Below are 24,516 nucleotides of genomic sequence, written 5' to 3'. Positions count from 1 at the left end.
AAATCGAGAGTAGGGCACCAAAGTAAAAACCTTGTGGTGAGGGAGAGGGTGGACATTCGGCTTCCAGGGGCAGGGGGGGGGGGTTTGGGTGGGATGGGACACAGTCTTTTGGTGGTGGGAATGGTGTTTATGTACACTTCTATTAAAGTGTAGTCATATAAATCACTAATTAATATGAGAGGGGAAAATTGATTGCATGTCTCAAACTTTTTAAAACACAGACTGAGTCTTTTTAATACATAGGCTGAGTCTTTGATATGTGGACTCTCTCAAAAGCCTAGACCAGGTAGAACAGAAGCAACCGGTGGCACAGATATATACAAGATTCTGGGTATTATACAGCAAACCCTAACAAGGGGACTTTTCAAAGTTAACCCAAAGACCAAATAATGTGATGATAACAATAACTATCCATTGTCTTCCTGAACCCTAAGACAGCAGGAACCTCACATTTCCACTATAGAGCCTGTATTTCCCCCAGTCCTGGAACCTTAGGGTGGGGCGCACTTTCCTGCATGTTCTCTCAATTCATATCATAATATGAATTGCACCCGCCGATCACAACCTAATCAATGCAACGAGTGCCACCTCAGCATGCTTCACTTCAGACTGTGTCCAGAGACTTCAGGTGTGGAATGACAACCCTTCAGCTTCATTACTCGGGTGAGACCTTTCCTTTCATAGGATTCTCTAATCCCATTCCAGGTGGTTCACTTCCTAACAAAGTCCCAAAACCTAGATATAGACCAGGTCCCCTGAGATAGAGCATATGTTCACAGGTATCCATAAACTAGGGCAAATATATATACCTGAAAGCAGAAGTACACAAGAGTCTGCAGTGAGTACCCCCCAACACTTCATCTGCTGTTTTCTCTAGAAACTAGAGACATGAAAGTCTATCTGTAGGTAGAGCAACAGAGTGGGGGAGGGGTTTCCTTCAGAGCAGATTACAGTTTAATTGTAATCTCTTCAACCATACTGCTAGAACTGCCCTACCCCCTCAAATCCATCCTAAGAGTGAAATCTGCCTGGCCTGGGGCTCCCATCTTATGTGGAAAATGGCAGCAGGGAGACAGGGATGGAAAGAGTTGGCTGGGATGAACATCTTTTATATAATTTAGCTGTTAAATATGTCTGTGAAACAGAGTTCAGGCCAATTACATATCATAATTCAGCAGTGTGTCAAACTCAGAGTCATGGCATGCTTGAGGGACCAGTGAACCGAGGTTCAATCTCTGGCAACATCTTATGTCAGAATGAAGCAGTTCTCTGATTTCTCATTCAAATAAAAACAAACAAACAAACAAAAACAAAGCAGTGGTGGGGCCGGGAAGATAGCATAGTTGATTATGAAAGTGATTTTTATGCCTGAGGCTCTGAAGTCTCAGGTTTAACCCCTGGTACAACCAAAAACCAGAACTGAGCAGTACTCTGATAACTCTCTCGCTCTCTTTTTGATTAAAAAATAAACAAATAATAAAATAATAATAATTAAAAAACAGTGATGAGTCACTTGTGGGCAATTAAACTAAAGTTACTGAACATTTTTTATGACCATGAAAACCCTCTTAATTTATGCTACTTAGAGAAACATCTCAACAGTTCTTTTCCTGCTCCAATAGATAGATTTCCCCCTTTTGTTAAAGCTCTGATTTTTTAAAAATAATTTTTTAATTTATTTATTCATGAGAAAGATAGGGGCGAGAGAAAGAACCAGACATCACTCTGGTACATGTGCTGCCGGGTACTGAACTCAGGACCTCATGGTTGAGAATCCAGTACTTTATCCATTGCACCACCTCCGGGACTACCTGGTTCTCCCCCCCCCAAAGCCAAACACAACATGAGACTTCTTGGTTTATTAACTTTTCATTCTAGAAGTGACTGCCATGACAGCTGATTATTTCGGGGAAACCAGTTTGATTATTTAAAAAATCTTAGACATCTAAAAAATATTCTCAGTTGACGCTGAGGAATTATTCTGATGCAGTCTCCGTCCCCAGGTTTTACCACGCCCAGTGAAATCTAGCAGTGCCCCCTTCAACCAATCCTGGCCCCACACGTCACCCCTGGTTGTTGCCCAATAAAAGCCCCCTCACCCCCCTCCCCTGGGCTTTCGGCTCCCCCCCCCCTCGGCTCCTTCTGCTCTCTCTCAGATCTCTCTCCTCTCGCCCAGTGATCAGGTAGTGGGGACGGCCATTGTCGGCTGACTCCACGTGGCCTGAGCCACCCCCCCATCCTATAATAAAGATTTGTGTACCCCACTTGCTCTGGACTTCCTCTCTCTTCTCCGCGGTGCAGCCCGACACCTGACCACAACAACAACACTCAGAGCTTTCTGTCATGTTACTTTATGACATGGCTCTTTGGAGGAGGGACTAAGTACTGGTACTGAAAGAGGGAGGGTCTGTTGTCAATTTGGAGTAGATGGTCTCCAAGTCATTTCAATTTTGCTTGGAAGTCCAATAACACATGATAGATTTTAGATAGGTCCCTTGTCCCCTTGGGAAATTTCTCTTCACTTCCATTGACCTGGATTGATTGATTCAGACTCCTTGCAGTTTAGTCACTGAATGAAAGTCAGGCAAGAGAGAGCAGTAAAAGCAGAGCCAGGAAAACCAGCACCACCAAGAGTGGGTCTGGATTTTTGTTTGCCTTGGATCACCTCAGAGTTGCCATACACCCAGGAGAGTTAAATATTTATTAAGAGAAAAATAAAAATAGCATCGGATTATAAAGTAAAGAGCCTTAGAGGATGGGGCAGGGGATATACAATGATTCCCTTGCTCTGGAAGGCTGCTCCCAGGGCCTTTTAATGCTGAGTGACTTCCTGCCCTTGGGCAGGAGGGGGTGGCGAAGTTAGCATAATAGTTATGCAAATAAACTTCCCTTCCGGGGAGGCAGCGGTAGGTCCCAGATCCAATCACCATAAACCAGAGCTGAGCAGTGCCTTGGTTAAAAAAATGGTGGTGGCGGGTGTTCAGGTCCTGGAATATGATGGCAGAGGAACAAGATGGGGGATTAGAGAGAGTGTGATGTGGAAAACAGAAATGTAACTTTTTTTTTTAATTTAATTTTTTTTTTTAATTGCATAGAGACAGCCAGAAATCTACAGGAAGGGGGAGGGAGAGAGGGAAAGAAACAGAGAGACCTCTGCAGCATTACTTCACCAGTCACAAAGTTTTCCCCTTGCAGGTGGGCTTGAACCTGGGTCACTGCACATTGTAACATGTGCACTCAACCAGTGGGCCACCACCAACCCCAATATCTGAGAAATGTTACACAAGTACCAATTACTGTATTTTACTGTTGACTGTAAACCATTAATTTCTCCAGTAAAGGGGGGAAAAAAAAGAAAATTAAGGGAAAACAGACACACAAATAAAAAGGGCTGATCATTGAGCACACACATTACCATGCGTGAAGTCCTGGATTCAAGTCCCTTGTTCCCACCTGCAGGGAGAAAGCTTCGTGAACTGTGAAACAGTGCTGCAGGGGTCTCTCTCCCTCTCTTTTCCTTCCCTTTCAACTTCTGTCTCTATCCAATAGTCAAATAAAATTAAATTCAAAACAATCAGTTTAAAAAAAAGAAAATAAATTTCTAGGGAGGGTTTCCGGGAGTAAGGAAGAGCCCTAGTCGGGGTGGGGAGTTAAGTGGCTTCATCCTTATGTGTCCTGACTGCCTGTGTCTCTTGGCAAACCATCTCCATATTCAACCTCTCCAGGCTCTTCCCCGCTTCCCTCTAGTCTAGGTTGGATTCCATCAACGTGGGGGAGTTGTCTCTGCTTGTGTGACTAGACAGCTTCTATTCCATACTGCACAGGTGAAAACTGGTTTCAGTATCCCCTTTGGGAAGCAGGATGACTACGAAGTGGGCAAGCCTTCCCTGGAGAGGTGGGCTACCTGGGTTCAAATCCCAGCTCTGGCACTAAACAACTGTATGAGCTGGAGGCAAGCTCTTCCGTTGATTTGTGCTTCCGTTTCCTTAAGTGTGACTGAAGGACTGATGTGATTTGTCTTCTGAACTTGGATATTTTTGAGAATGACAGAAAAGGAATTAAATCAGGACAAAAGGCATGCTGGGACTATCTCAGGTAAACATAAATGTATGGATTATGCACGCACTCACGTGCGCGCACGCGCGCGCACACACACACACATACACACACATACACACACATATATATGTATATATATGTATATGTATATATTTTTTTCATTTCTGGAACTTTACCACTCCAAGCTGATCTTTTCGGATAAAAAGGGTGAGTGGGCAAGAAAGGGAGAGGAAAAGAGACAAAGAGAGAGCACAGGACTGAAGTGTCCTTCAATTCGCAGGGGACTGGGCTCGAGCCTGGGGCACACACACACACACAGCAAGGCAGTGCGCTATCTGAGTGAGCTATTTTGCCACTCTAATAATTGTTTTGGCTAACTCATCAGGGTGTTCAGAGGATCAAATCTGTCAGAAAAGTATCTGATACATGAGAAAAGCTTGGCAAGGATTTGTTTTCATTTGCCTCCAGGATAGCATCTTTCTGGATTTTCCCATTTCTGTAATTTCCACATTCCCCTGGCCTTCCATGGCAGACTCTGAGGGGTGGCTTTTGATTTTCTGATCTCTGCCACTGTTGTCTCTTGTCTTTGGTTTCCCAGAGCAGTCTGTGACCGATAATACAGACATTGTACTGCATCCATTTGTGAATTCAGTCACCTCGTGGGCCTCCCTTGGGCTTGGCTGTTGCTGGCGTCCGTCTGTAGGCAAGTGACTGTCCATTTCTGAGACTGCTTCGTCATCTCTCACGTGAGGATGACGGTAGGAACTTGGCTTATGCCAAGGACAAGACCCTATTGCCCATCTCTGGACATCATAGGTACCTGACCCCGCTTTCCTAAGTACATGATAAACATATCACTGGGTTTTGCAGACCTTGAAGTGATTTATTTTTTATTAAATTTTTTTTTATTCCCGCCAGGGTAATCATTGGGGCTCGGCACCTGCACAATGAATCCACCACACCTGGTAGACACTCCCCCCCCCATTTATTTATTTAATCTGCTAGAACAGAGAAATTGAGAGGGTAGTGGGACATAGAGAGGGAGAGAAAAGCAGCCCTGCTTCACCACTTATGAGAAGCTTCCTTTCACCCCCTACATATAGTGCTTTCTTTGTAAGGATAAAGTGCTGTTGTTGGTTTGAGGGGTCAGTGGTAACTTGCTCCTTCACTACATTTTATGATAAATTGGATTTCCAAGCAGGAAACAAGGTTAACTTGAGAGGGTCAAATAGGTGATCTCCATATTGTGACTAGGAGTTTCCCCAAACTGTCCTTAAATATTTTTATTATTTTATTTATAATTTATTTATTGATAGAGACAGAGAGATGTTGGGAGAGAAGGGGGAGATAGAGAAGGAGAGATAAAGAGAGACACCTGCAGCACTGCTCCATTACCTGTGAAGTTTCCTCCCTGCAGGTGAGGACTAGGGATTTGAACCTGGGTCCTTGTGCATGTGTGCTCAACCAGTTGTGCTACCACCTGGTCTCAACTCCCAAACTGTTTTTTTAAAAGAAATATTTTATATATTTAATAATGAGAAAGATAGGAAAGAGAAAGAGAAAGAAACAGACATCACGCTAGTATATGTGCTGCTGGGGATTGAACTCAGGACCTCACGCTTCAGAGTCCAATGCTTTATCCATTGCACCACCTCTTGGACCACCCAAACTGCCTTTAAGTATGGGAAAACCATTTGGGAATCCTCCAGGATACCCTAATCAAGAAGTTGTGGAAGTAACTTCTAGAACAGTTGGTATCATCTTGTCTCCCACTCGAGAGGCCAAGTGGACCTGGTGGGTTAGTCAGAATGGCCATTCAGTCAGGAAAATCTGGCAGTCAAAAGTTGGCCTGGGGGGGGGAAATAGTACTTCAACCTATGGTCTTCAGTGTTGCAGCTTGTAGATAGGTGCGTGACAGGGCCACTGAGAACCATGGGAGTGGCTCCCCTCTGCTACCCACGGGGCCACTTTCTATGACTTGTCTTCCACTGTGTTGACCTTCACAAAGAGGTGCCTTGACCAGGACACTTCTGTTTAGTAGCTGTTGCATTCGCTGACTCTGTGACTCACTTGGTCAGCGAGACTTGGCTCCTCTGTGTGCATGCTTGGTAAGACCAAATAGGAGTCCTCAGAGTGGGGCCTCTGCTATTCACTACTGTCTCCTCAGCACTTGGTAGAAAGTTCAACTGACTACACACCTATTAAACCCATCACTGGAGAATTCATTCGAGTGCCAGCTCCCGGTTGGTGAATTTACAGGGTGAATGCCAGCCTCTGAGGTGCTTTGGGAGCCACCACCAGGTAGGTTGTCCTTTCTGGTGACAGACTTGAGTACCGGGCTATATGCCGACCTTTGATAAGCCTAGATGGCAATACAGACCATAGCTAATATAATCAAATGCATGCTCTCTTTTAGGCAATGTGCGCTCTGATTTGCCTTGTGTGGCACTAGTTAATTCTCACGCTTCTGTGGGAGAAGGCACTGTGATCTTGAGTGCCAGGACATTTAGGATCAAACTCAGCATTGCTTATTGCATAAAGCTGCTTCTGAAGACAGAAGTGGAGGATAGGCATCTTACAACTTCCTAGGTTCTCTGAGGCAATAGTTGGATATACCTCCAGCATGATTAAAAACCCTTTCTCCCACCCCCCAACCCCGCTCCACTTCCGTTAATTTGAGGACATTTCTGATCCTTGAAACCCCCTGATGAAGAGCCAAGAAAATGGTTTCTTTTGAAGATGTGTCTTTGTGAGTACATGGGTGCCCAACTTAGTTGTCACTTATGATGTCTATGTGACAGGATCTCTGGTCAGGATTACTTCCCCTTGTCTATTAGTGCTCCTTGCTGTTAAACCTTCGGCAGTCAGAGTCACTTGGTGGAGCTTATGGTTCTGTGCTTAGTGGGGCAGTCAGACACCGTTAGAGTGTCTCTTCCCCCCCACTTCCCTCAGCCTCCATTTGCCCCCATTTTGGGGCCCTGAGGCTCTGCCACTGAAGGACTTTTAGACTGCTGAAAGATTTTCACGGTGGCAGGTGAAATAATCACAGTGGCAGGCAGTTCAGCGGACAGTGGGAACAGGCAGGGCAGCTGATGCTGAGTGAAACACCTGGTTTCACGCTCTGTCATTCTGATTCGGGTAAGTCACAACCGGTCATATTTTCTACTGGGTCATTTCATTTTATGGGCTGTCAGGTTTTTGTTTTCCTGTTTTTTGTTAACATCAGAAGTCCAGAAGCCAACTGCTTATGCATACAAACTTGCAGAAACATCCACTAGAACTCACTGGCTTCTGCTATGCAAAGGTCCTGTGGTCGAGGAAGCCCAGATAGAATTTGGATAGTCAGTCAGGACAGCCCTCTACAGCCTCCTGCTTGTATGATGGGTGAAGGGGCTGCTGCTTCTCATCTACTCCTCTGAGGAGCTTCTAGAACTTGTTTCAGTTAAGCTTCAGTCAGAGAAGAGGAATCACCAGGATTTTTTTTTCAAATTTATTCATGATTTCGAGAGTGGTTTACAGAACCATAAGATTTTTTCCTAACACATGGGACCACCTACATCCGTGTTAGATGGCACGTCATTTAACTAAGTAACAGATACCAGGTTAGGCTAGGGTTTAGGGTACTGGTTACAGGTGTACACGTATACATAAACAAGGGGCAATTATATAACTCAAAGTCAAAGTGCTTAATAATGGTTGAAATGCCTAAAGAAGGCATCATAAATTTTGTCATTGATTGGATTTAGACCAAATTAGCAGTACAGCCTAGCAGAAAGACCCAAAGAAGACAGATCCCCCAAACCTAACTCTGGTTGGGCTCAACAAATGATACCCAACTCCTAAACAACTGAGAGAAAATCTAAGATAATCAGATAAAGAAAAGACTACAAAAATTGAATAAGAGCAAGAGACTGGCCCGCTTAATAATGGCCTGTTTGGTCAACATCACACCATTTGATCACCTGGGGGCCTAGTTAGGGAATCCTTGGATTCCCATACACATATGATGGGCCTTGACCTCTAAAGGGTCCCTCTTTCCACTACCACTGGTCGCTTCCATAAGGAACAGTGTCTTGTGGGCCCTCTCAGGACCTTGCCTCTACCATAAAGCAATGATGGTAGGGATAAACCCAGTCTCTGAAGGGAGGTTGGGGGTATCCTACCCTGATACTTGAAAAAAACTGGTCCTGAAATGAGAGCAGCCTGCAATGTTCCTCGGATGTGACCATGAGCTATAAGCTCAGACCAATAGGGATTTAGAGGTTACACAGGCTCTGGCACTAAATATAAATATGTATTTCCATGTGGGTCCTAGAGCAGGCGGATGGGGGTAAATAGTCCATTTTAGCCATGATTTTTTTTTTTATAAGAATGGGAGCTACTCCCTTCCCTAATCCAACTTTCTAGCCCTTTTCTCCACTCTGACACCATTCTCTCAGACAATATTCTCATCCAACCTCAGGCTAGCTACCAAATGCAAGCAACACTACTATAGTTGTATGCCCCTAGGAACACGCCTAAAATGGTTCTCCTAGCTTTCTTCTAGGCCCAAAATCCCTAATCTCACCTGCTCTGATCCTACTTTCTGGTTCCTGTTCATTAACCATCTTGTCTCAACTTAGGTCATGCTACCTTCCAGACACCAGGCTGCAGACGCTACCATGACTCCACCCCGACTTCTCTGGGCAGATGGCGTCAGCAGTGTGTCCTGGACCCTCGCATCTCCAGAATTCTGGTCCACTGGGGAAAGATAGAAACAGGCTGCGGCGGGGGGGGGGGGGGGGGGGGGAGTCGGCTGTAGCGCAGCAGGTTAAGCGCAGGTGGCGCAAAGCGCAAGGACCAGCATAAGGATCCCGGTTTGAGCCCTGGCTCCCCACCTGCAGGGGAGTCGCTTCACAAGTGGTGAAGCAGGTCTGCAGGTGTCTGTCTTTCTCTCCCCCTCTCTGTCTTCCCCTCCTCTCTCCATTTCTCTCTGTCCTATCCAACAACGACGACATCAATAACAACAATAATAACTACAACAATAAAAACAAGGGCAACAAAAGGGAATAAATAAATTAAATAAATATTTAAAAAAGAATTAAAAAATAAAGAAACAGGCTGGGCGTATGGATCGACCTGTCAAAGCCCATGCTCAGTGGAGAAGCAGCTACAGGAGCCAGAACTACTATCTTCTGTTCTCCATAAACAACCTTGATCCATACTCCCAGCGGGGGAGAAGTGATAGGATGAAGATAAGAGGACTCTGCATTCCAGATCCATCAGCACCCGGAGAGAGAAGGAAAAGGAGAGGGGGAGGGAGAAGGAGATTGAGAGGGAGAGGAAGAGGGAGATTGAGAGGGAGACTGAGAGGGAGAGGAAGAGGGAGATTGAGAGGGAGAGGGAGACTCAGAGAGAGAGAGAAAGAGAGAGAGACAGAGAGAGAGACAGAGAGAGAGAGGAAGCTACACCATTGCTTCACCACTTGTGAAGCTTTCCCTCTGCAGGTGGGGACCAGAGACTTGAACCTGGGTTCTTGTATATTGTAACATGTTCGCTCAACCAGGTGTGTTACTGATGGGCCCCCAAATCTATACTTTTTTCCCCTGGAAAATCTGTGAATTTATTTATTTATTTATATTAGTGATTTAATATTGATTTACAAAATTATAAGATAACAAGGATATAATTCCACACCATTCCCACCACCAGATTTCTGTGTCCCTATTCCCTCCATTGGAAACTGCGGTAGTTCTCCCAAGGTCATAAATTTCATCTTCATTCAAAGACTTTATCGTGAACCATCCTGTGCTGGTATGAATGAAAGAGACAGTTCTGTCTCTTGTACTTTGGAGATAGGTTGCAGGGACTTGTCCCCATACCCTAATATCTTCCTAGGACCTAGAATAGGTTTTGTAAGCATCCTTTAAATATTTTATTTTATTTTATTTGTTGCCAGAGCACTGCTCATCTCTGCCTTCTTATGATGCCAGGAGTCGAACTTGGGACCTTGGAGCCTCAGGCATGAAAATCTTTTGCAGAACCACGACACTATCTTCCCCTCCATATGTTAAATACTTTTGAAGTAAATGTAAGGAAAAGTAAATTTTACTTGTTTGGTAATTACCTCTGAACCCCCATTCTGATTAAACAGCATGCATTTGGGTTAATTTGCTCAAGTTCTTTATTCCTGTTTATTAAGAAACAAAACCAACCAGCCAACCAAATAAACAAACAACCCCCTGCAAAAAAAAAAAAAAAAGGAAGGGTAATTCTAGCCATACTTATTTCAACACCGGCCTGACCACACTATGCCGCCATCTAGTGGGCAAAAAGGCCTTGTGGTCATGAAAATATTGTGTCTTCAGCTGCCACTGGAGGAAGTAACCAGGTCTGTGTTTAGAATTGTGACCGAACCTGGTAGTTGAGGGAATAGGAGGTGGGCAGCAACAGAGGATATGTGTTTTCCTCTGATTAGCCATACGCTGCTGAGTGGGGGCTGCCTTTCTGCACTAGGCATAATAGCAGAGGAAGCCTGCTTTGTGGTTTTGCAAGCAAGCACATCATGATAAAAATTCTGGGTGGTGATCTTGGCTGTGATTCTATTTGTGCGCTAGTAATTTCAGCTGTGGGTTATTCTCATCAGAACAATGCTGCTTTCAGAGGAGAAAAGTCAGAGTTTTATTAGCATAAAATCACACACACACACACACACACACACACACACACACACACACACACACACACACACACAGACACACACACAGCTTTGTTTCACCCTCTCCCTGATTCCTGGTTCTCTCCTGCTTCCTTTGAAAGCCCTGCCTGCAATGTTCTGCCTGGGGCTCAAAAAGAGTCTTCTTAATACAAAAAAGTTCTTGACACAACAGGAAAGGAGCCACAGTGACTTAAGCCTCTGATGTTGATGACGGGGCTTGTCACTCAGGTTGACAGGTAATCAATGTTGGAGGGCTTTCAGCCTAGTCAGATCCTTCCTTTTCCTAGTCAGATCTTCCATTTTCTTTTATTTCATTGCCTGGTTTCCGTTCTTCTCTGCCATGCCAAGGCAACTTGTGAATTCTTGGGGTCCCCCTCTCTCCCTCACCAGTGGACACATTGCAGGTGTTCACACTAGAGGGCTCTGGCCTACATCCGTGTTGGAAAGTTATTCCTGAGTAAATCAAGGAAAAGTCACTTAAGTTAGCACAGACAGCAGAGACAATCCTTGGCATTGTCTAATTAGACAACTAGCCGACTGAGCTGATGTTGGCCTTATGAGTTGAAGGACCAGGCAAGTTCCTCTACAGTCCATCTTATAATACTCCCCCAGTCTGCCCCAGAAAATTCCATATAAACAGAAAAATGTAATGATATCCAATCTTGAAATTAGGACTCCTGCCAGACAATCAGAAAAATCAGACAGAATTATTTGGCCAGATCTAGGCTGAATAGACACTCGATGGTTAGGCAAAGAGACTCTCGTGCCTGAGGCTCCAAAGTCCAAAGTTCAGTCCCAACAAGCCAAAGCAGAGTAGTGCTCTGGTTGAAAAAAAAAAAAAGAAAGGGATCAGGTGGTGGCACACCTAGTTAAGTGCACAAGGACCTGGGTTCAAGCCCCTGGTCCCCACCTGCAGGGGGGAAAGCTTCACAAGTGGTGAAGCAGGGTTGTAGGTATCTCCCTCTCCCCTCTAAATTTCTGTCTCTACACAATAATAAATAATATGTAATATTATTAATTAATAAATAATATATATTTTTAAATATATATATATATTTAAAAATGTACAAGCAGAAATAGAATTCACCTTGAATTCCACCTGAAGCCATGGCACTTAGAACATAACTGATAAAGATTCTGGGGCTGTCTCTGGGTTTGGTGGAGGGAAAAGTCTGGGATAGCAGGCCGGCAGGTAGCTCACCCAGTAAAGCATACACAATAGAATTCACAAAGACACAGGCTTGAATTCCAGGCCACCACGTGGGAGTGCCTGCAGGGAGGAAAGCTTGGTAAGTAATGTTGCGGCATCTCTCTTTCTGATTTTTTTTTAAGAAACAATTTATTTATTATTGAGATAAATAGGGAGGGAGGGAGAGAGAGACAGAGAGAAAGAGAGATAAAAAGGGGATGAATGGGAGCATCACTTTGGCACATGTGCTAATGGGGATTGAACTTGGGACCTCATGCTTGAGAGTCCAAGACTTTATCCACTGCACTACCTCCTGGACCTCCTTTTCCCCTTCTCTATGTCTTTTAAACTCCATTTAGAGGAAAGTAAAAAATGGCAGTTGGGAGTGGTGGAGTAGTGCAGGCAACGAGCTTCCAAAATAATCTTGGTGGCAGGGGAAAAAAAAAGAAGAGAAAAAAGAGAGGTCTGAGACAGTCATGTGATAGGCTAGTGAGAACCAGAGACACACTGTAATATTGAGTTTGCATGTGGTTGTTGGAAGGCTAACAGAAATGCTGTGGGTTGGAGGATTCGACTTCCGGAGGCGGAGCTACGAGCAGCAGATAGCTTTCTCTCCTCTCCTCTCCTCTCCCGGGTCAACTAGGAATACCAAAGGAGACCACCCGGACCGAAACAAGACAGGACTAGAATGACCACAGGAACCCAGTAAATCACCCGTGAGCACAAACACGCGTGGCTGGTGACAGAGAGGAGAGAGGGGCCTAAGGAGAGATTAAGTGACTGCTAACAGTTCGACAGTTTGTCAGTGGAGACACCACCTCCAGTCTGCTCCACAACAAGGGGACAGCTGAATGGAGGAAAGGACTCCCCAGAGACTCACCAAGTGCAACTCTGAGTCTCCATTGCTACTACCCTCAGAAACTGGAGCAGCAACAGGGAGGGACACCAGGGGACAGAGATCTAACCGGGAAACTCAGGAGAAGACCTGTACCTCCTTGGCATAGCTGAGGGGCTGTGAAAGTCTCTTTGCATAACCACTGGATTATCTCTGCCACACCCTGCTTTATCTCTTGGTCAGGAGTCAGTGATTAAGATAAGAAGCCTATTGATAGTTTAAAAGCCCTCAGGCTCCCATAACCTACAGGGAAGGAAAAAAACAAGGCTTTTACACCACTGAGCTCCAACTCAGGGATTGAAAAAACTGTTAACTTCCAACACGGTAAACCCTTTAATTAAATTACTTAGACACAAGTCAATCCAGGCAATAGTGATCAATAATTTGAAAAGTACTGATAAAGGGAACTCATAACATAATATATAAAATGGTTAAAACAACAAGAAAAAATATTGGAGACTCGAACCAGGACAAGAGTCCAGCTAAAAGTCCTCCAGAGGGTGAAGCACAAAACAACGAGTTCAATATCCAAACATTACCTAAGGAAATAATAACAGGAGTGAGTAAAGAATTTGAAAAAATTGTAATCAGAAATGCAGGAACAACAAATGAGAATATGGAAGAAAATTCTAATAATTTCATGGTTATTAGAGAGCTGAAAGCTGAAATCTCTGAGCTAAGAAGGCAACTAGCTGAACAAGCTAAAACAGTATCAGAGCAGGGCAACAAAATAGATGAACTCCAGAAAGCAGTAGAGGGCAGAGAGAATAGAATCTATGAGGCTGAAGACAGAATTAGTAAGATTGAGGATGAATTAGAGACAACTAAAAAAGAAGTAAGAGATCTCAAAAAGAGATTAAGAGATGCTGAAAACAACAACAGAGTCCTATGGGATGACTTCAAAAGAAACAATATACGCATTATTGGCTTACCAGAGGAAGAAAGAGAAGGAGAGGAAGAAAGCATTCTCCAGGCCATAATAGCTGAAAATTTCTCTAGTCTAGACAACACCAAAGACATAAAGATTCAAGAAGCCCAGAGGGTCCCAAACAGAATTAACCCAGACCTAAAGACACCAAGACATGTCATACTTAGAATGGAAAGGAATAAGGATAAAGAAAGGATCCTCAAGGCTGCAAGAGAAAAACAAAGAGTTACCTACAAAGGAAACCCATAAGATTAGTAGCAGACTTCTCCATACAAACACTACAGGCCAGAAGAGAATGGCAAGATATCTATCGAGTGCTCAATGAGAAAGGCTTTCAGCCAAGAATACTATATCCTGCTAGACTGTCATTCAGACTAGATGGAAGCATCAAAACCTTCTCAGACAAGCAACAGTTGAAGGAAGCAACCATCACCAAGCCTGCCCTGAAAGAAGTTCTGAAAGGTCTCCTATAAACAACCAGACCACCACAAATAGGACATATATCAAAACACTCTAAAACTCTTCAAGAATGGCGTTAAAATATCTTCAGTCTTTGATATCAATAAATGTCAATGGCCTGAATTCACCTATTAAAAGACACAGAGTAGGAAGATGGATCAGAAAACACAACCCAACAATATGTTGTCTACAGGAAACTCACCTAACTCAACAAGACAAACACAGACTTAAAGTGAAAGGATGGATAACTATCATACAAGCCAATGGCCCACAAAAAAGGGCAGGAACAGCTATTCTCATATCTGACATGATAGACTTTAAAATAGATAAGATTAAAAAAGATAGGAATGGACACTACTTAATGCTCAGAGGATCAGTCAATCAAGAGGACTTAACAATTATTAATATCTATGCACCCAACGAGAAGCCATCTAAATACATCAAACTTCTACTGAAAGAGCTACAGCAATATATTAACAGTAACACAATCATAGTAGGGGACTTCAACACCCCACTCTCTCAACTTGACAGATTATCCAGGAAGAAAATCAGTAAAGACATAAGGGAGCTAAATGAAGAGATAGATAAACTAGAACTACTGGACATTTTCAGAGTCATTCATCCCAAGAAACTGGAATACACATTTTACTCAAATCCACATGGATCATTCTCAAGGATAGACCATATGTTAGGCCACAAAGACAGCATCAGCCAATTCAAGAGCACTGAAATCATCCCAAGCATCTTCTCAGACAACAGTGGAATTAAACTAACACTTAACAATCAACAAAAGATTAGTAACAGTCCCAAAATGTGGAAGCTCAACAGTACACTTCTTAACAACTTCTGGGTCAAAGAGGAAATCAAGGAAGAAATCAAAATGTTTTGAGAGTTCAACGAAAATGAAGACACAAGCTATCAAAATATTTGGGACACAGCTAAAGCAGTCCTAAGAGGGAAGTTCATAGCTATACAAGCACACATTAGGAAACAAGAAAAGGCACAAATAAACAGCCTGATTGCACATCTTAAAGACCTAGAAGAAGAACAACAAAGGAATCCTAAAGCAACCAGAAGGACAGAAATCACTAAAGTTAGGGCAGAAATAAATAACATTGAGAATAGGAAAACCATACAAAAGATCAACGAAAGTAAATGTTGGTTCTTTGAAAGAGTAAACAAAACCGACAAACCATTAGCCAGACTCACAAAACAAAAAAGGGAGAAGACCCAAATAAATCGGATAGTAAATGAAAGAGGAGATATCACAACAGACACTGCAGAAATTCAACATATCATGTGAGGCTTCTATGAACAACTATATGCCACCAAGCTAGAGAACCTGGAAGAAATGAATGATTTCCTAGATACCTACCAACTTCCAAAACTAAGTAAAGAGGAAGTGGATAACATGAACAGGCCCATCACAGCTAATGAAATTGAAACAGTTATCAAAAATCTTCCCAAAAATAAAAGTCCTGGACCAGATGGTTTTACAAATGAATTCTACAAAACTTTTAAAGAAGAACTAATACCTCTACTTTTAAAAGTCTTCCAGAAGATTGAAGACACTGGAATACTCCCTGCCAGCTTCTATGAAGCCAACATCATGCTGATACCAAAAGCAGACAGGGACACAACCAAAAAAGAAAACTACAGACCAATATCTCTGATGAACATAGATGCGAAAATATTGAACAAAATTCTAGCCAACCGGATACAGCAGTATATCAAAAAGATTGTTCATCATGACCAAGTGGGGTTTATCCCAGGCATGCTAGGTTGGTTTAATATACGTAAATCAATCAATGTGATCCACCACATCAACAAAAGCAAGACCCAAAACCACATGGTCATATCAATAGATGCAGAGAAAGCCTTTGACAAAATACAACATCCCTTTATAATAAAAACACTACAAAAAATGGGAATAGATGGAAAATTCCTGAAGATAGTGGAGTCTATATATAGCAAACCTACAGCCAACATCATACTCGATGGTACTCAGATCAGGTACTAGACAGGGCTGCCCACTATCACCATTACTATTCAACATAGTGTTGGAAGTTCTTGCCATAGCAATCAGGCAGGAGCAAGGAATTAAAGGCATACAGATTGGAAGAGAAGAAGTCAAACTCTCCTTATTTGCAGATGACATGATAGTATACATGGAAAAACCTAAGGAATCCAGCAAGAAGCTTTTGGAAATCATCAGGCAATACAGTAATGTGTCAGGCTATAAAATTAACATTCAAAAGTCAGTGGCATTCCTCTATGCAAACACTAAGTTAGAAGAAATTGAAATCCAGAAATCAGTTCCTTTTTCTATAGCAACAAAAACAATAAAATATCTAGGAGTAAACCTAACCAAAGAAGTGAAAGACTTGTATACTGAAAATTATGAATCACTACTCAAAGAAATTGAAAAAGACACAAAGAAGTGGAAAGATATTCCATGTTCATGGGTTGGAAGAATTAACATCATCAAAATCAATATACTACCCAGAGCCATCCACAAATTTAATGCTATCCCCATCAAGATCCCAAGCACATTTTTTAGGAGAATAGAAAAAATGCTACAAATGTTTATCTGGAACCAGAAAAGACCTAGAATTGCCAAAACAATCTTGAGAAAAAAGAACAGAACCAGAGGCATCACACTCCCAGATCTCAAACTGTATTATAGGGCCATTGTCATCAAAACTGCTTGGTACTGGAACATGAACAGACACACTGACCAGTGGAATAGAATTGAGAGCCCAGAAATGAGGCCCTGTTGTTAAATTTCGGAGGCTCCAGCTGGCAGGGCTAGCTTCACGGGCGGGTAACAGAGATGACCAGAGACAATGGCTGGGCAGGGAAGCTGTATTTCTTTATTCAGGAACAACGATTCATAAACTAAGACCAACTAATCACCAAACAGAACTCTGCTGTCTCTTTGCGGCGGCACAAGCACTCTCTCTTACTCTCAAACTCTGCACTCTGGAACTCAGGAACTCTCTGCTGCCTCTTTGCCCCCGCAGCGGCACCCAGCACTGTCTAACTCTGCCACTCTCTCTCTGGAACTCAGGAACTCAGGAACTCTGCAACTCTGGCACTCTCAAACTCAGGAACCCTCTCTCAGGGTTCCTTGGGGCGGGGCCAAGTGGCCCGCGAAATTAACTGGACTGATCCAATTCTCTTGGCGGGGGAGAACTAGAACCCAATGTAAAGCATACAACAATTCCCTCTTTTCTTTTAACTAAATGGCTACAGTATCAAGGGTGTGGGGTGAACATAAACCTATATCGTACAGGCATTTTTATAAAAAGAAACTGGCACAAACATGGAGAAACATGCAAGCAAATAACAAGACCAGTGTGTTGCTAAGGGAAGGCCTGAGGGGGCCATATCTGCCTCTGTGGGCTAAACTTTATCAGCTTAAAAAAAACATTTCTTGCCTCTGGGGGGCTACTTGCCTCGACGGGCATTTGCATGGGGGTGGGGAACAGCCTAGAGTCCCAAAGGCAACTGGCTGCAATTTACTTACTATGAAACAAAACTTGTTATTAGCATATCTACTGCACGATCCAACGTTTCTAATAGAGAAGGAATTTGAGACTTTTACATATCAACAACGTCTTTTAACCTTTTGTTACACCCATTCAAGATGGAGACACACCCTAGTTGTGGGCAGGAAAGGAAACCTCAGGCATGAGAATAATTAGCATAGCCATTGTGCGATCTACCATTTCTAATAGAGAAGGTAATGGAGAGTTTTACATATCAACAAGTCTATTTAACCTTTTGTTTAGACCAACTTAGTTAAAATATATTGATTGTTAACTAATTTTTACCTCAGACTTTAAATGTAAGTTAATTTTTATCTTTATGAGAATTACGTTGAAAACCTTTTTCATTTAACTTTGACTAGTAAGAATTTAGCCTTAAAGCTATTGTTTACCAAACTTTAAACATACACATAAACATGGTCATTAATACACAAGGAGAGAAACCTTTGTTACGAAGACATGTCATTTTAAACACGAATTTAAATCTGTACTGTCTTAGTTATTGGGGGGGGGTTCACCATCCGGAGGTGGCTTCCCACGCAGCTTCACTTTTAGGAATTGCAGGTTGTGATCTCTGCACAAATCTCTGCGTACTCTAGCTTGTCTGCCTTCAGACCGGACCGGCAGCTGGAGATCTCGTGTGCCCAGTTTCGGCAGGGAGCCCGGGGGTCCGGGAGGCCCGGGATGGTTCTAGAATTTATAGCAAGAGGGCAGGCGGGCCAGTTTTGTAGAAGGTGTGGGCCTAGGTGCCCAGGGGTGGCGGCCATGATAGACCGCCGCGGCCCTGCCCCATGGCCCTGCCATGTCTGCTGCCCTGCTCGCAGTGGCCGAGCAGCGTGGAGGGATCACGCATCCAGTGCCCTGCGCCAAGTGGTGGAGAGCCAGCTCCTGTGGGCTGGCCTCGGGCTCTTGCGTGTTGGCATCGGGCTCTTGTGTGGTGGCATCGGGCTCCTGTGGGCTGCGGGGCTGCGGGGCTGCGGGGTGCGCGGGGTTGTCTGGGCACAGCTGGCTGGCTGGCTGTTTAACCAGGTGGAAACGGCAGCTTCGCGCCTCGCCTCCCGCCCGCTGGCTCTTCCCGCTGGCTGTTCTGAGTTCGCCCGAGCGAGTGGAAACCACAGAGTGGTCCAGAGATAAATGTTCCAGAAACAGCAAAACAGTCTCGTGAAGAAAGAGCAGAGGCCTTTGGAGATCTCTTCACAAGCAGAAGAGAAGGCCATAGTGCATAGGTAGCCAAATTGTCTTCACTTATCTGAGAGATGCGCAGGTCAGGTCCACGTGGGCACCATTTGTTGTTAAAATTCGTTGGCTCTAGCCGGCAGGGCTAGCTTCACGGGCGGGTAACAGAGACGACCAGAGACAACGGCTGGGCAGGGAAGCTGTATTTCTTTATTCAGGAACAACGATTCATAAACTAAGACAAACTAATCACCAAACAGAACTCTGCTGTCTCTTTGCGGCAGCACAAGCACTCCCTCTTACTCTCGAACTCTGCACTCTGGAACTCAGGAACTCTCTGCTGCCTCTTTGCCCCCGCAGCGGCACCCAGCACTGTCTAACTCTGCCACTCTCTCTCTGGAACTCAGGAACTCAGGAACTCAGGAACTCTGCAACTCTGGCACTCTCGAACTCAGGAACCCTCTCTCGGGGTTCCTTGGGGCGGGGCCAAGCAGCCCGCGAAATTAACTGGACTGATCCAATTCTCTTGGCGGGGGAGAACTAGAACCCAATGTAAAGCATACAACAAGGCCCCACACGTATGGACATCTAATCTTTGACAAAGGGGCCCAGACTATTACATGGGGAAAGCAGAGTCTCTTCAACAAATGGTGTTGGAAACAATGGGTTGAAACATGCAGAAGAATGAAACTGAATCACTGTATTTCACCAAATACAAAAGTAAATTCCAAGTGGATCAAGGACTTGGATGTTAGACCAGAAACTATCAGATACTTAGAGGAAAATATTGGCAGAACTTTTTTCCGCATAAATTTTAAAGACATTTTCAATGAAACGAATCCAATCATAAGGAAGACTAAGGCAAGTATAAACCTATGGGACTACATCAAATTAAAAAGCTTCTTCACAGCAAAAGAAACCATACCCAAACCAAGAGACCCCTCACAGAATGGGAGAAGATCTTTACATGCCATACATCAGATAAGAGTTTAATAACCAACACATATAAAGAGCTTGCCAGACTCAACAACAAGACAACAAATAACCCCATACAAAAATGGGGGGAGGACTTGGACAGAATATTCACCACAGAAGAGATCCAAAAGGCTGAGAAACACATGAAAAAATGCTCCAAGTCTCTGATTGTCAGAGAAATGCAAATCAAGACAACAATGAGATATCACTTCACTCCTGTGAGAATGTCAGACATCAGAAAAGGTAACATCAGCAAATGCTGGAAAGGGTGTGGGGTCAAAGGAACCTTCCTGCACTGCTGGTGGGAATGTCAATTGGTCCAACCTCTGTGGAGAACAGTCTGGAGAACTCTCAGAAGGCTAGAAATGGACCTACCCTATGACCCTGCAATTCCCCTCCTGGGGATATATCCTAAGGAACCCAACACATCCATCCAAAAAGACCTGTGTACACATATGTTGTTCTTGGCAGCACAATTTGTAATAGCCAAAACCTGGAAGCAACCCAGGTGTCCAACAACAGATGAGTGGCTGAGCAAGCTGTGGTATATATACACAATGGAATACTACTCAGCTGTAAAAAATGGTGACTTCACCGTTTTCAGCCGATCTTGGATGGACCTTGAAAAAATCATGTTGAGTGAAATAAGTCAGAAACAGAAGGATGAATATGGGATGATCTCACTCTCAGGCCGAAGTTGAAAAACAAGATTAGAAAAGAAAACACAAGTCGAACCTGAAATGGAATTGGAGTATTACACCAAAGTAAAAGACTCTGGGGTGGGTGGGTGGGTGGGGAAAATACAGGTCCATGAAAGATGATGAATGACATAGTGGGGGTTGTATTGTTAAATGGGAAACTGGGGAATGTTATGCATGTACAAACTATTGTATTTACTGTTGAATGTAAAACATTAATTCCCCAATAAAGAAATAAATTATTAAAAAAAAAAGGAAAAAAAAAAGAGGAAGAAAAAAAAAAAGAAATGCTGTGGGTTGTTAATATCCCAGCAATGAACTAAAAAGCTTAGCTGCCCATCATCTGACTGAGTTCTTCTGGAATCAAGTCACAAGATTACAGAATCCTTCCTTCTTTCCTTCTTTCCTTCCTTCCTTCCTTCCTTCCTTCCTTCCTTCCTTCCTTCCTTCCTTCCTTTTACCTTTTTAACTTGGGTCCTACACTTTTTTCTTATCGAGGCAAAAGTCACATAATATAAAATTTACCACTTCAACTACCTTCAGGTATATAATTCAACAGCTTTGCGCATGCTCACACATTTTTTCACATGCTCCCCCCCCCCCCAAAGAGGTGGACTCTTCTGCCCCAAGAGGCTCAGTGGGGTATGTGTGTGTGGTACATGACTGTGATGAATTGGAAGAAGAGAGATGGTACTAGAGACAACGTGCAGCAGCAGCCCAAGGTACAATATTAGAATGTGCTGTGTCCCAAAGGAAGTCTACTTTTGGGAGTGGGTTGGAGCTCTCCGAGTGTATAGTGATAGTCAGCTTCTGTTGTGACTGAAGTTTGGGTCTTCTTTACAGTGGGGAAAGGAAAGAGAAGGGGGTGGGGGACAGGTGGTGATGCACTGTTAAGCACACATATTACTATGCACACGGATCCAGGCTCAAGTCCCCTGTCCCTACCTGCGGGGGTGGGTGGAGCTTTGTGAGTGATGAAGTAGTGTTGCAAGAACCTCTCTTCCTCTCTCCCTCTCTATTTACCCCATCCACTCTCAATTTCTCTCTGTCTTATCAAAATAAAAAAGAAAAATAGGGCTGGAAAATAGCATAATGGTTCTGCAAAACGCCTTTCATGCCTGAGGCACCAAAAGTCCCAAGTTCATTCCCCAGGACTACCATAAGCCAGAGCTGAGAAATGCTCTGGTAAAAAAGAATAAGTTGTAATAATAAAATGAAATTTAATTAAAAAAGAAAAAGAAAATAAAAACAATAAAACAAAATGTTAAACTGTTCAAAAGAGAGAGAAGAGGAAGCTGGTTTTCAAAGTGGGCTTTCTACACTGAACCAGGATGTAAGGGAGAGCTTCCAAAAGAAAGAGTGCATTCTGGGGGTTATAGATAAATTAAGAAGATCTGTGTGTGGGGGGGTGAGGTGGGGTGGGTGGAGGAGTGTTGAGGGTCATCCCCTTAAATCTTCAGACAAGAGGTGGCAGCTGGAAGTGTTTCCTAAATAGTCATGGAGAGTCACATTATAAAGAGTGGAAGGGGAGGCAGGCGGTAGCTCAGTGGGTTAACTGCACGTGGTGCGAAGTGCAAGGACCGGCTGAAGGATCCCGGTTCCAGCCCCCGGCTCCTCACCTACAGGGGAGTCGCTTCACAGGTGGTGAAGCAGGTCTGCAGGTGTCTATCTTTCTCTCCCCGTCTCTGTCTTCCCCTCCTCTCTCCATTTCTCTCTATCCTATCTAACAATGACAGCATCAATAACAACAATAATAACTACAAAATAAATAATAATAATAAAAATAATAAAAATAATAACAATAAAACAACAAGGGCAACTAAAGGGAAAATAAATAAATATAAAAGAATTATAAAAAAAGAGTGGAAGATGACAATAGGAAGAGCCCACCTTTCTAAACCTTGGTTAGCTCCTGTCTTGTCACTTGTGACTTTATGGTTTTATATTGTTTCTTCCCCCTTTAGCCAAGCTATGGACCTGTTTTCCCAGACTGAGATGTGAGAGGAAGGATGGAGAGTTCCTACCCACTCACTCCTGCTCTCCACACCCCTCTTCTTCTCAGGGCCCGCACACTCACCTGCACAAGGTCTGGGGTCAGACGCTTAGCCTGTAGCCATTTCTGGAACCTTCCTGTTTTCCGTAGGATGCGCTCAATGCTGCAGGTCTTCGGAGCCCCAACAGAGGCACAGATTCTCTGGTCCGAGATCTCATTTTGGTGTTTGGTGATCAACCTGGAGAGCTCCACCGGGCGCCAGGTCTTGGAGTCATCGGAATAATTTGCGAAGTAGAAAGGCAAGTTGTCTGGAGGCAGTTCCAGGGGGGAGGTCGGCCAGTTGTCAAATCTGGAAGAATGCACCTTTTAGGATCTGACATGCTCATTTGGAGGGACAAAGTAGGGGTTAAGTATAAATTAGCTGAATTGCCAGAGCCAGAAGACAACAAAGGTCCTGAGACTATCAGGAAGAAGATGACATCCAACCAGATCCATTTCTCCACCTTAGACTGAGTTCCTCCAAACTCTTTCTGTGAGGGAACCACTTTTGTTTCCTCAAGGTTAGGACAGTATAGATGCGATGTCAGAAAAGGTGAAGGAAGTACATATCATCAGATACAAAGTTTACCCCCTGCACCCAAATGACACAGCAGTACTGTAACTTTCTGAACATATGTAGTGACAGTTTCACACACTCTGGAAACGTGGGTTTTTCTGCTACCCTACCATCATCTGACAAATGTGAAAACTGAGGCATCTATGAAGTACCTTATTTAAGGTCAGACAGAACATTGCTAAGGGGAATCGGGAGGTAGCACAGTGGGTTAAGCACATGTGGCACGAAGTGCAAAGACCGGCATAAGGATCCCGGTTTGAGACCCCTGCTCCCCACCTACAGGGGAGTCGCTTCATAGGTGGTGAAGCAGGCCTGCAGGTGTCTATCTTTCTCTCCCCCTCTTTGTCTTCCCCTTCTCTCTCCATTTCTCTCTGTCCTGTCCAACAATGCCGACATCAATAATAACAACAACAACCACAGCAAACAACAACAACAACAACAACAAAAAAAAGACAACAAGGGCAACAAAAGGGAAAAACAAGTAAAAATAAAATAAAAAAAAAAAGAACATTGCTAAGTAGGTTACAACGCCTGGGCTATGTGGATCCCTTCTCTCTACTGGTTCTAGTCACAGCCCACCTTTGACCAACAATCATGGCTTTTGAGGGGGTTTATGCCCCTGCACTGTGGAGACCACTGCCTCTCCAGATATACCCCAAGTCACCCCATCAATTTTGCTTTCGGTCTAAAGAGTTAAGTCATCTCTACCCAGCAAGTCTCGAATTACCAAATGCTCACCAAATTCCAACTTGTCTGGGGTTCAAGAAGTGCATAATTCCACACAATGATGTGGACAGTCCCCCTTCCTCCTTGGGGAAGGGGGTATAGACCCTGCTGATTTTCCTGGGCCTCACCTTGACCTTCTTGCCGGTTACTCTTCCAGTTATGTGCAGACATTACCATTAGGGTGGAATGCTAAATCTCCTTCTGCTTTATGCATGGAAAAATTACTAAGAAAACGTTTGTCTATTATTACTATTATTATTATTGTCACTCATTGCTGATTTCTTATCGTTTTGTATAAACAAAACAAGATCATCTCACCCATGATAAGTACTCCCAAGAGTTTGCTGCATAATCCAAAGGGTAATATTGTACCCTTAGGAACCAAATAGATGGAATTGGAGGTGATTATGCTTAGTGAAATAAGTAAAGAGGTGAAATATAGCTACTGGATTGTTTCACTCATTTGTGGTATTGGACTGAAACACATGAACTTAAAAAAAAACACAAACCCAGAAGTAAACAAATTATGACTAAGATTTTGTGAAAATGCTAGC

The 24,516-nt window shown here is 43.6% G+C and overlaps 1 protein-coding gene across 2 annotated transcripts in view; it reads right to left on the bottom strand.

The window, feature by feature from the left end:
- DIPK2B (divergent protein kinase domain 2B) overlaps positions 1-24,516 on the bottom strand; it is a 60,435-nt gene that overhangs the window by 22,145 nt on the left and 13,774 nt on the right. For both annotated transcript variants that reach the window (XM_060182506.1, XM_007528214.2), the window contains exon 2: positions 22,705-22,969. In XM_060182506.1, coding sequence (XP_060038489.1) covers positions 22,705-22,969 — 265 coding nt within the window. The remainder of the gene's footprint in view (positions 1-22,704; positions 22,970-24,516) is intronic.

This window comes from Erinaceus europaeus, chromosome X (assembly GCF_950295315.1).
Source record: "Erinaceus europaeus chromosome X, mEriEur2.1, whole genome shotgun sequence".
Classification (NCBI taxonomy): domain Eukaryota; kingdom Metazoa; phylum Chordata; class Mammalia; order Eulipotyphla; family Erinaceidae; genus Erinaceus; species Erinaceus europaeus.
The sequence above is the reverse complement of the archived record's forward strand: the minus strand, read 5'-3'. Positions and strand labels throughout refer to the sequence as shown.